The sequence below is a fragment of the Tribolium madens genome, unplaced genomic scaffold, assembly GCF_015345945.1.
Source record: "Tribolium madens isolate multiple individuals breed KSU strain unplaced genomic scaffold, Tmad_KSU_1.1 Scaffold_96;HRSCAF=242;Tcas5.2_LG5, whole genome shotgun sequence".
NCBI classification, from domain to species: domain Eukaryota; kingdom Metazoa; phylum Arthropoda; class Insecta; order Coleoptera; family Tenebrionidae; genus Tribolium; species Tribolium madens.
Genome location: NW_025401068.1, coordinates 5261454 through 5275093, shown reverse-complemented (window position 1 = coordinate 5275093; position 13640 = coordinate 5261454). Strand labels below are relative to the sequence as shown.

The 13640-nt window shown below is 34.9% G+C and overlaps 1 protein-coding gene across 5 annotated transcripts in view; it reads right to left on the bottom strand.

Annotated features, from left to right (window-relative positions):
- The window catches only part of LOC123012805 (growth factor receptor-bound protein 14-like), a 49908-nt gene that overhangs the window by 5544 nt on the left and 30724 nt on the right, over window positions 1–13640 (bottom strand). For all 5 annotated transcript variants that reach the window (XM_044410952.1, XM_044410954.1, XM_044410953.1 and 2 more), the window contains exons 7-8: window positions 2578–2805; window positions 1822–1917 (exon numbers count right to left, since the gene is read on the bottom strand). In XM_044410952.1, the coding sequence (XP_044266887.1) occupies window positions 1822–1917; window positions 2578–2805 (324 nt within the window). The remainder of the gene's footprint in view (window positions 1–1821; window positions 1918–2577; window positions 2806–13640) is intronic.

The following is a 13640-nucleotide window of genomic DNA, read 5'->3' as shown; positions in this document are numbered from 1 at the left end:
AATGAAAAATCGTATATGCTAAAAGCTGCGTCGAAATCATTTATCTAGATTTAAGCCAAGTAACAAATGGTGTGTGTTTTCTCGGATAACACGACGAGTTTCGAAGATTTTGATTTTTCGATTGGTGAATTATTTACGCGTCATTCCCTATTTTTGGGGGCACTTAGAATCAAATGACGCAACCTTACGAGAAAACCTAAGCTAGGGGCCGGATTTGCATCGATAATCTCAAGGAATTGTTTCTAGTAGAGAAAAAAAATCAAACGCAACTAGCCGGTTTTATTGCGACTTCAAAAAGCAATTACTTTCTTCCCTTGTACAGAATGACTCATTTTCAATTGTTTTCTGTACATTATACAAGAAAACAAACATACAGAGTGTTATATTCAAGTATTCTCTGTAAAAACAAAAATAGTTGACAAGTTGAAAGCGTTGATAGTTATATAAACACAGTGCCTTATAAATAACAGAAAAAACTGCATAAAATAGGCTTTCTTTAAATGTTATGATATAAATGCAAAATAATGAAAAGCATAGTTGGACATCGAGAATAAACCTAGATTAAAAAAATTACATTACAGCTATTTCAAGTGGAATTTTTGGTGATTTATTTGAAGGAGATTATACTTTTACGACTAAATAACACTCCTATAAAAAAAGTTCCTTATCAGTTCCATACAATTCATTTTTTTTTTACAAAAATCTCGTCCCCAGGCTGTCTGGCGATTTAACTGATCGATTAAAATCGAAAGTTTTCCACCTACACTACTGGCATTGCCTTGACATTGTCCACTTCACAAAAATAACGACACGCATCCTAAACACGAAACTCAAATTTTGTTGTCATCTTTGATAACAAAGGTGTGTACTGTGAATTTTAAAAAATCTTTTAACCTTGACTTAGAAACGTTCACTGATAAAATCAAAATATTTGCATTTTTGCACCGAACTCTTGGATAATCGTCATATTAACTATTGAGCAATTTTTCAGCTCAAAATTCTAACTCGTGGCGGCATTTTTCCCAACAATGAAACGGTTTAAATTAGTTTAACGAGGTCTTTGACGCATTTATATTATTTTGATAAGATAAATGTAATCAATATCGTGTGACTGTTATATCATATTTTTTTTAAAATCTTAATTGACCTAACACGAGCTCCTTATTTTTTTTATAGTTAATCCCTGATCCCTGAGTGAATCCTTACACAACTCAATATTCATCGAGTCGCTATGGATTTCACTGATTTCAGCACTCAGTTGTCCGTAAAATCACAACGAGAGCTTCAAATCCTAATTAAATTTCATTTCCGTAGCAGACGCGAATCCCAACGAACGAGAGCCTATACACAATCAATTTCCTTATTTTCACCGAATGTAAATTAACTTGACATTCTATTACGAAAATTAGTGAAAAATTCTCCGCAATGAAGAGGACGAACTTCAGAGATTATCACCCTCACACCCTTCAGATTTTTTACCCCCTTCACTCATCGTCGTTTCTAAAGACTGAGACCGAGAATTCGTTAGCGAATTTTAATTTTTAAGAAGTGCCTCGAGGTTGCAGATAGGTCACGCTTCGGATCTTTTTTCTTTATTATTATTTTGAAAAGCAGCACAATTAAGAGAAGCTGAAAAGCTCGTTTCAGGACAAGGCTTGGCGAGTCCAGGGGCGCAATTTTATTCTCGCCTTTCGATTATTAACTCTCTGATATAGTTTCACATTTAAGTAAAAGAAAATAGTGTGGTCTGTTATCTTTTCTCCTTGTTTGTCTAACAAAGTTTGGTATTGATGCATCCATGTATTGTATGTATGTACTTACATTAGGTACAGTGTAGCTGTTGTAGTCTTTTGGATTGATGGACTCCGTTTGTTTGTTTTTGAAGGCTCTGTAGTTTTCACGTAATTGTTTTCCATACTGAAACAATACGAAATGAAAAATAGAAAAACAGTTATAACAGACAAGGTCATAAAGAACATACAAGACGTCTGTTTTTACAACTTTTTTAAATGTGCTTTTGATGAGTCTCTATTTTAGGATGGACGTGTTTATGGCTGGCAACGTTTTAAAAACGGCGACTAAAAAACCATTTAAACACGGTGCAAGCTGCACTTGCACTCCCTACAAGAAAATAAATTTAAAAAATTGATTGGTCTATTAATACTAAAAACTGGAACGGAAGTCGTTTTAATTCACGTCCTTTAAAATATCCTCGTCGAATAAAATAAATTAAAACGTGAGAAACTTTCTACTTTACAAATACTTCAAAAAAAAAAGATGAATAGAGGAGTTGAGTTTTTTCCTTTGCTTTGCTCCTGAACTCTGCACTTTTGCCGCATTTATGCAAATCTGAAAAGTAAACTTCTCGAACGTGTTAAACACGAAACCGGGTGATTATGAATGGCCTTTTAGAAAAAAAACCTCGAGTATTGCCGTTCGTTAGAGAAAAATTGCATCAGGCAGTTTAATTTATTATAAACATTAGATGACGTAAGAATAATAAACATTCTCTACACGTGTCGGTTGAAAAATGCAGATACCTAGTAGTAATGAAAAGAAAAATTATAAGAGTGATACCTTGGCAAGCCTCATGGCGGTCAGCCAACAGGACCGTACTCGTTCCGAATCACAAGCTATACACTTTAAATCTGGAGTTTCGTCTTCGGTGTCAACTCCTGAAGGCCTCAAGCAGATGCCCCACTCGGTGGGGGCACGAAACTGGTTCTTTGCGTTAAGCGTCGTGTAAACGTGGTAGTTTGACAGTTCGGCGAAGAAATTCAAGCCGTTGATGTCCGACTCTGAGATCTGGAAAAGAAGAAAAACCTTGACATTACTCCCATTAATCTTTTTATTTTTAAGCGATAAAATATGATCTGTCTGCTGGGATTTTGGAATCGGAATTACTCAATTAAAATCGCAGAGATAAACACCATATCTACTACAGTTATCAAAAATCGGTTTTCTAAACTGCGTTTCACTTCCACCAACTCGTCCAATTTCCATAAACATGTCATAACAGCAGGTCGAGATGGTTTTTTAAATAAAAATCAAAGTAGCAGAACCTGATTTGAGAATTTTAATAGAGAACCGTACGATCTCTCTTCTGTTGTTGCTTCTTTATATAGAAAAATTGGATTTTCTTTTTTTTTTGTGTGTTTTCTTCTTGGTTTAGGAAAGAGAAAAAGGATCGTTGAACTTTCCCGACGAAACAGGGACATCGACTGCCCACCACTTCGAACGTGATGAAAATGTCGCAATGTTCTATGTAATAAATAATAAATACGTGTAATTACACGTACGGACAAATTTACATTAAAATGCGGTTGCGTTCATGTCGCTATCGAATAGATCCGCACACAATGGACAATTTCTAACTGTACATCCACAAAACCGGATAATAAAAGTTCCTCGATTTACGTTGTGAGAGAGGGTGAATTTAATTTATATCGGCCTGGCTATTTCGTTTTACAGCCTCCTGTATGTATAAATTTTTTAAACATTAGTAATTCATATGTAGTGCTAAAATCGGTTTATCTTATCTTATCGCCAAGTCCGTCCTGAAGGCAATAGCCTCTATAATGGGCATTTCGTAATTCGGGCTTAATTAGGAATTTTGTTTCATTTTACCGAAACAAAAGTCAGCCCTCATTTCCCGAACCAGCCGCAACCCTGAATTAGCCCAATTCATACCACTGTCACTAAGTGCAGCCATTACGTTACGTTAATAATTATCTTCAACCCGGTGTGAAAACCCATTTACTTGAATGAATTAGTGAAAAATGAGAAGATTCGGTATTTGACATATTAGTAAATTTACTCACCAATGATTGTTATCGATTATGAAAATATCGCAGACGAGGTATCACACGAAAAATCGGCCATTTTCGGTGAAAAAATAACGAAATAAAAAAAAAAATTATTGCAAGTGTTTGCCGGTACTCAGGATCGACACAACTACTATCTCCACCACATTCCCACTCGTTTGCCGGCATTCAACTGTTTTCGAGCCGGCGGCTGCCGGTCTCCGCAGTCGGCCTAACAACAAAGACCGAATATTGCCGATCGGTACCGAAACAGCTGATTGGTCAGCTGTTTGCTACCTGGTAAAATGAGAAATGACTCAGATTGATAATAAGCCGATCTTTCTTCACTTGTTTATTTTTTTTTCTCTCCGCTTCCTTGATTCTTGATTACAATATTAATGTTACGGTAGGTAAGGAGATACACAACCACCTCCACCAACCCAACCGACGTGCTTTGAAAAATTCACTACTAATAGCTCAAAACCGAGGATCTGTATCCGAAAGTGTTACAAGATCCCCGGAACAAAGAAACGGAGCGAAAATCACCCCAACGATAGCTGGACTTAAGGACCATCATTTCGGTTGACATCTGCAATCAATAACGAGTCTAATAGCTGTTGCCATTGAACGCAACAGAACGGCTTCCATACATTACGGTAATCGCGAGAAGGCAAAAAATTGCTTCTTTTTATTATTTCGCTACGATTTTTTACCGTCTCGCGCCTTGTCCATTATTTCCCGATTTAATGCCAACATAAATATTTGATCGCCACTTGGAAAGGCTCAAAAACAGTCAAAACGAACTCGAGATGGAGTGTACGTGACTGTCTTGTCGTAATTGCAATTTCTTTAGTCTTTTCTTGAATGTTGTGAGTGTTATGACATCGATCTCTTCCTTCTCGTTAGCGTCGAATTACTGAACAGAGATTAGCATTACGTGAAATATTGGTATAAAAAAAGGTAAATGAACCCGAACAAGGGTGGAGTCTGTTAATTACCGACAGGAAAAAAAAAATTCACAATTTGACAACTTCCAGCAGTATTTTAAAGTTAAATTTATGTATTTTTAATTAGTACGAGTGCATCGTTACATCCACTCTTATAATTTGAATTACTTAGTATGTAATGTAAAACCTTGACTGTTTGCAATGAGCATTAAAAACATTAAATTGTAATGTACTTTTTTTAATTAAAGGATATACTTTTCCATTATAGTATTAACACCATAAACTCCGTCGCGATCTGCACGTTTTCCTATTCATTAACCTTAACTGCTCCACACTTAACGACCAATTCCAAGGAGACAAAAGACCTGCTGCATTTTATATTTCTCCTCGCGGTTGTTGCATTTAATGCTAAGGCAAAAGTATATATCAAAAAGAAAGACCGCGGGGGTGACACAATCAACAACAAGTTTAATTAACACCCCTTTAATCTTCCCGAAAGTTGTTATTGCATGTCGGAAGGGCATTTGTCTTTTTAATTGGTTCCTATCACGAAATCGTGACAATAAAATCCATTTCTGACGCATGTTTCGGGCTTGTTTTTACACTCTCTGACCGAGAATAAATTACGCTGTTTGTGCGCCCCGATTAGAGGGAGTCCGATGAAAGGGTGAAGGGGTTCCAAATCCATTACGCCCACGCTAACGTCCCGTTGTCACCCTTTATGACATTCGCACCGAAAAAATAAAAAAAGAGAAAAAACAATTGAGACGTGTCGACGATTTCGCGAACCTCGCAAAAAAAACGATAGCGTTTAGAATTTTGTCGTTAATTAAGGATTTCCATATAATTAAAAAATTCATAATATTTTGCTTTAAAAGTAAGGAACGTAAACTTACAAGAAGATTTATAAAAACCAGTCGATTTTCACTGTTGTATTTTATACCAATTCACTTCGGTGTTACACGATGCACAATGAAAAAATTATTAAACCCTCGAATCAATTCCTTGTTAGATAATAAAATAATCAGTAAAGTTATAGACCTAAAGTGGCCCCTAATAGATATCACAATATCTTTCAGAATCTATTTTTTAACGATAGATAAATGAAATCAATAAAATTTTACCAAACGAAATTAGTCTCAATTTTGCACTTCAGTAATATTACACCGATTTGATATTAAAATGTATTGTAATACGAAGTGATCCAGAAAGACTGAGTCTGTTGGTAACAAATTTGAAAGAATTTTTGTTAATAATTTGAAACACTGCAACCGGACACGGTTTTGCCTGACAAAGAGTTGACGTACAACTCTTTAAGATTGTTGAATTGTTGTTAATCTTTTGCGCACTCCCATGGTAAGCTTTAAAAATTAGAGTCAGGATTGCCAATAGACTCATTCATTCATTGTGGATCAATTTGTATTAATCCACTGTATATCAATTTTGAAAACCGAAAATTCTTTACAATTTATAGGAAAACATTTGTGAATTTGTCATAGGTTTTAAGTTTATAAGTTTCTGAAGTTCTTTTAAAAATGTAAAATTAAGCTTAATTGAGGAGCAGACTTTCAAAATGCAGTTTGTCCATGTTTTTATGAATTGAGATAAAGGTTTTTATGCAAAATGTCTAAGTAATCCAGCTCTAAAATTAGTGTCCAATTTGTACAATTCTTTTCACATTTATTGTCAATGATATAAAACATTAAAATTATTTCTTTATTTGCAAAAATGCAAATTTTGACAGACTGCTTTTTGAAAGTCTGATTTTATTTGAAGTGTATAAACTGCCTTTTATCAAGTTTTGAAAAGTATTTCATCTAAATTAGTATTTATTTTCTCTGATGAGGCAGCCTGATATACTACATAAAATCGTCCTTATTTTCGTAAAGCTCACTAGACGGTAAAGCGGATCCACTAGCCGACATTAATTCTGACAACTCTGTTAAAAAAAAGTCGAAACAATGGCAACTTTATGGCCGTATCTGCGAAGTTCGCTCGAATGCATGCGAAATATGCTGGTAGTGTTGCTAATAGAGATTAATGTTGAAAAAACATCTTTCTTAATCAACGTGCCATTGTTTACGTCCAATAATTAATTGATGTTCTATAAAAAAAAATGAAAATATTTACACTGTCATTACGGTCTGTTCGATAGTGAAATCGTTCGTAAGTAAATTAATATTTCATTCCAGTCGTTTACTTTCTTTACGAAGAGACATAATTTAATTAAGCCCCCGTAACGAATTAACAGAATGTCCGTCTGTCTCTTCCAACTTTTAATTTATGTATGAAGTTCTTTGAACTACATTTTACATGCGTTTGTCTAACTTTACAAAAACTTGCATCAACTATTCTCTTTACGGGCGGTTTGAGATCAATATTGATAGGAATATCTTTAATATCAGCGTTAATCAGGATATTGTGATAATTTTTCAGGCCAACTAACGTTATCGTTGCAAATGACCGATTATAATTTTATTTAGGTTTCTTTGTGACGAGACCTAATTAAGTGTCCAAACCCATCGTTTTCGTTTTAATAAAACGGTAAGGACACACCAAAATATTTACATACACGATCAACTTTCAACAATCGAATGCTTGACCCATTGACCTACACAGATTGACATTTTTTTCGACCTTCCAATTTACGACGCACTATAAGACAGACAAGGTTTGTATGTATGGCGGCGTCTCATAATTTGGCAATATATTTTTATTCAAATGAAAAAAAAACCTGTTTTTAAATGAAATTATATTTCCGCCTGTTATAAATAAAAATTATAAGTCGCCGGAATTCCGACAACTAATTGGAAGACGTGCAATTTGCAAAATTCATTTCCCATAACATTGTCTCGAACAATGGACGTTTTTTCGACGATTTATTTCAGATTCGACTTATCTTGGCCCGGGATCAAATCAACGTTTATAGAATTTTATATAAATTGTTTTGAAATTCGGGAATAAACAATTCGAAATTTTCGGAAAAACTGACCCGCGCAAAGTTCAAGCACAGTATTTAAATCGGGACATTTTTCAATTGTATTTTATAAAAACAGGATGACGGATTTGGAATTATTTTACCTTGGCTCGAAAAGGTGTACTTCGAATTGTTAAATCAAYCTTTTGWTAGTGCAGACTTCCATATCGTAGGTTTTAATGCGAAACGAAGCAGCTGATTGTTTTTCGATAAGAAATTAGAATTTTGGAAAAGGAAGGTAATGCCATAAAAATCGATTCAACCAAGATTTGAATATTCATACATTACGCTGTTTTACTTTTTACTTCAGGTAAGGTAGGTCAAGTAGTCAGACAGTCATTTGTTATTTTAAATCGTTTATTTAATAAAAATAAGGAATGTCCAAATTTGACATGTCAATACAAGGTGATTCAAAAAAGTAAGATAGCTATTATTAAAAAAGTGAAAATAAATACTCTGTGAAAGGTATCCAAGACTATTAAAAATAAAAAAAAATAAAAATACCCACTGTCTTAGTAAACGTTAAATATACTCAGAGCCACAAAAACTGAAAACAATATAAGTGGTCAATAAGACAATTCATACTTATTATAGGAACTTGAAAATTGTTTAAACTAATTTTTTCGATCCATTGTATCAGAGATCACCTCAGAAAACYGATTTTTCTGGATACATATTCAATGAATTATTTGTACATATTTATAAATTGTTTTGAAAAAGTGTGCCTACAATCCCGGAATTATAATATGTATTTCTCAACGGTTGCGTCAGCCATCAGGAGACAGAAATTTTTCTTTATGACGTATATAATCGCCTTATTCTGACATACTTATGCTATATATGCATTACGCTTTCTAATAATAATCCAAACGAGGTTATCTCATTATTGTCAYTGCATTCGAAAAAAGAAAAACTGTTAATCGTAAAACGGAAATTGACGTGGAAATTACTGTCGACAGTCCGTGACCTATCGCCACATTACCAACCTTCTTGAAGAAAATGTCAGATTTCTCGTTACCGCGGACACTTTCACCGCAAGGTACGTCCCTAAGAGATCGAGGCTAGACTAAATTTAACCCGGAAAATAAGGTTTTTCCAGTCAGAATTGGTAAAAGTGCACGAGTTTATTAATAACAGGCCTCGAGGAGATCGCGTGCAGGTAATGAGTAGAACATTAGCAACAATGTCGGATAGCAACAATGTCGGATAGCAACAAAGTCGGATAGTAACAACAAGACTTTAACCGAAAAGTGCACTTTTCTGCACCCATTTATGGAATTTTGAACGGACCATTAAGCTGGAATGAGAATTCTTGCCGCACATCCTTTTCGTCAATAACTCGCTCAAAACCAATTAATTTTCATATATCTATGGTAGTGGCATTACGTAATAAACTCATAAATCATTTTCGCTAATCCGTGTAAAACGTTCATTTTGTAATCACCGGTTTGAAAATTCTACTCTCTTTTCATCGTCGAGATCTCGTCTGGATCTAATTAAATAACACATCACGACTTATCCGACCGAATTGTTAAATGAATATGATGGCATCGCGAAAAAACGACCAGATGATGGATGATGTGAAGCAAGTGGAAATAATTATAACAAAGTACCGACAATTTATGCGTCTTTTGCTGATTTTTTYTGCGTAGGTGTCCCACAAATTGTAATTCTTTTCGAATCAAGGTTAGAAGAAGCCCAAATGAAAAACCAACGTGGGTGCGAGACAAGAATTAATAACAATCAATGTATTTTGCTACAAACATAATGCAGTAATAACACACTGCTAGTTCGTTAACCTTTTGCGTGCGTTCTAATTTGACAAAAGTACCTAACGGCATTGACTTCGCCTTTATCCAGCTCCGAAATCGTTYGAAACTGACGTCGAGTGTGGCRAAAATGGAGGAAAAACGGCTCGAAGGGGATGCCCCGTACCAGGCGAAGGCCGAGCTCTAATGGCTCCATTAAAACTAACAAATAAACCTACATGATTGTATTGATGAAAAAAATTCTATTCCGTGCTGCCTATTATGGTAATACGACCGAGGAAAATCAATATGCCGATTGATTATGATTGATACGGCGATGGAAATTATTTCTCATTTTTTTCAGAAGGAAAATTTGTCAAGATTAGGTTTCTTTGCTAATAAATTCGACTCCGATTTTTCTATTTTAGAAGCTCAATGTCTTACAGGGCAAGCTGAAGACATCAGAAATATACATGATGCTTCAGCATGTTGTTTCAACTAGAAATTTTTTTTTTTTGATTGAAAGTCTTTGTGGGACACTGTATGCGTATTAACTGCCAGAAGCAGGGACAAAATGATTTAAAATTTTAATTTACAGTGTTACAATATTCTCGAATTGACATTTTCAGTGTATTGTATAATAATACTGTCTATCAGTCTGCACCAACTGAACAATTGAAATGACAGCTGCCAGACGTCGAATAATTAATCATTTTTAACGACTTTTTGAGAATTACCACACAACAAAAAGAGTTACAAAACGGCATACGTTGAAAAAATAACTATTTCGAGCAAATGAGCCGAGTTATATGCATTCGGGCGGAAAGTATGATTTTTTCCTACTGCTTTTTTAAATTTTACGACAGAAAATGAATGAATACAATTAACAAACACTGTCGTAACTTTCTTTTGTCATTATCGCTTTATGACATTGAATGTTAAGCGTGACATACTAAACATTTTCTCGAGTGATAACGACTTTAAAAAATGTTAACAAATGTCCGTGATTAGTTGCAATAACTTCCAATTAATTTAAAATTTTAGAAATGTTGTCAGTTTGAAAAATGACGCCTGATTAAAGCTTGTCATTTTACAAACATTTGAACACATTGGAATTTAAAGCGTTTTTCCATAAATAACAACAAAAATAAGAGTGCTGTAAAAACCGGAATACGAATTTTCTCCGTTTGTGTTGTTCCATTCGAGATCATCCGATTAAAGATTCGATCGGGAAAAAATTCAACGCTTTTGACGGTTTATTTTACACGTTTTCACACTTAATGGAACTCGCCGGAAAAAGAACTTAAATGCTTGATTTGAATATGGATCCGAAAGGACCTGTTAGCAATATCAAGGATTTTAACAAAACATCTGATCTTGTGCTCCTTTTTGCCGATACTCACATCAGACTCTACATTTGGAAGCTTTGAAAAGAAACTCATTACGTGAAGAGACGATTTTTGTTTTTTGTTCGTTTCACCTCCAGAAATTGAAAAATATAATTAATGATGAGTTTCCTCGACAGGAAAAGATTCTAGAAAAAAACAATTAGCGCCCGAAAAAACTAATTTTCTTTCGGTATGCCAGATTAAATCATTTAATTAATCCCGCGGATGACTTTTCGGACTGTCAGTTGTGATTTATYGACTTTTTGCTCAATCTTAGGATTTTGGTCGACTAGTGAGTAGCAAGCGAGTCCYGAATTTCTCTCGAATTCGTCGAAAGGTTAATTAATCCGCCGTTTAATGGCTTAAAGCTCTTCTACGAAGGCTTGACTTGGCACAGTTTCAGCAATTAAAAGGGCGCGTACTCTTTTAATTAATCATTTCTTCGAGTCGTTGGTCGACATATTCGAACACATGTGTCTTTAATTTGGTACCATTTTTTGGCACACGTCCATTTACACCGTCGATTCATTCGAAAGCAACAGTAGGTCTATGCACAACGGAATCGATCATTCGAAAGCCCCTAGCAACAACGTTTCCGTCCACGACCTAGGTAATGGTTATGATGACGTTACAAACTGCACTTACCGCTACGTCCAGCTGAGATAATTACAGCAATTTGTGTCGGGGATTGATTTTTTACAAATTCGTATTATTGGACTGGGGCCAATTTACAGTTCGGAAAATAAAGAAGAGAATCCTGAGCTGGCTTTAATAATACATAACTACATTTGCCATAAAATGGTAATATTAATTCAGTCGTACGCACATAGTGGAAATTTGAGTTGCCGGAAAATACAGCGATGGGTGACAGTGGCGTAGAATGAAAATTCGTTTTGAAACGTTTTCAATTTTACAACGAAAAATTATTTTCATTCGATTACCTACACCAAGATATTTCGTTTTATGGGTGATCAGGAATCGAAAACTTCTATTTAGCAAATTGTTACATCTGTACTTTACAATTAAAGTAATTGATAAACTTTTAAAAATAGAAGTTTTATCGTAGATCGAATGTAGGTCAATGAATGTGATAGTAGAAAGATTTTTATTATATGAAATTATCAATTATATCGCGTGTTTCCAAGAACTGATACTAATTTTATTGCCAGAAAAAAATGACTCATTTTTAACTCTTTTAATTTATTCATAAGATTGTAAAGTATTACAAAACTCAACACTTATCAAGGAATTTATGGATAACACGCCAAATTAGTTTCGTTGATAACATAGCTTGACTCACACCATCGCCTACTTTTTTCCATTATCATAGAAACAATCACTGGTTGTAATTTTATCGCCATTCTAACGATGCCAAAATATATTATATTATATTAAGTATTTTTTTATCCAAATTCCATTTCAATTAGCGGCCTATTCTTGACCTGGCACTAAACCTTGGCTCTCGTAGTACATGTCAACATCATCGTTTTTTTTTACATTTTTCGGTGTTGAGCGCGCGTCAGTTTCGTTCTGTTCCGCCACTGGCGTAAAGCAAATTAGTCTTATGAATCTGACATGTGTAATTTCCATACGCCTATTATGCCTCCATCCATCTAACTAAAACCGAAATGGAACAATAATAATCGGGAAATTCTATTTATCATTGTCAATTAGTTAGAGCATTTAATATATCTATTCTCAAATCTAGTGAAAATTCTCCCGGGAAAAAAATTAGAAACTTACATAACGTTAAGTGCTCCGACACATAAAACACGATTATGTGTCCATTTCAACTCGTGTTAAAACTAGGTCCTTGGCGACGGCTTAAATCCGGATTTAGTTTTAAATAATCCTTTATCCGGTCATTCGTTCATTATTGTTTTCCTAGATAACAGCCAGGTCGACGAAAGCCATTAAAAAGTCCTCGAATAGGACGAAGGGCGAGAGGGTAGTCCGTGTAAAATCCACCCTCCGTCATTTGGAGGACCATCCACGTTTCCGGTAAACAGATCGATAGAATTGTTCCCACAGAAAATACCCACAGTTGGATAAAGCGTTTGTTCTTCGAGACGATAAAACAATAGAAAAAATCATATTTGTGACTTTAGATTATTTTGCGAAGCAAATGAAATTTTTTGAGTTACCAGATTGTATTAAAATTTGCTAATCTAAAAATTTTAAACAGAGCGAATGTTCGTCACCGTAAAATAAAAGCGTAAACAAAGCACTTGTGTAATTTCTTCGTCTTCGGAGACCGAATCCCAAAAAAGCTATCTTGGATCCGATCCAATCAAAGTGTTTTTAAACTCCGGTCCGATATCGGAAAGTTCACGCTAGGAGTCAAAAGGGAGAAGTAAGTTCGCGTCAGTCGATSCGGGTTTCCGGACTCTTCCAGGTATTATTCTTGGCCACCGAAAACATGTTATTCTTCCCAGAGCGTTCCATTGGAAAATTTATTACTTTCACCGAGCGGAACATTGATTTTACAATTTTCAAACATTTTTCTCTTTAATCGCGTCATAAAAAACCCCGTCTCCGGACTATCATTTTAATTATAYGTCTTGTCCTGTCATAAACATCGATAACTGTCACTGACAAATTTCTTTCGAGAAGGGGAGAGTACGAGGAATTGAATTTTACATAGACGAACCGAAATTGTTTCTGGCATATGGACAAATAAAGAGAAGACAGGAAAAAAATCCCGGTTAAAGCCCACTATCGTAAACACAATTTGACGACGACGGTGGAGGGTGAAGACGCATCTTTCGACTCAAAAT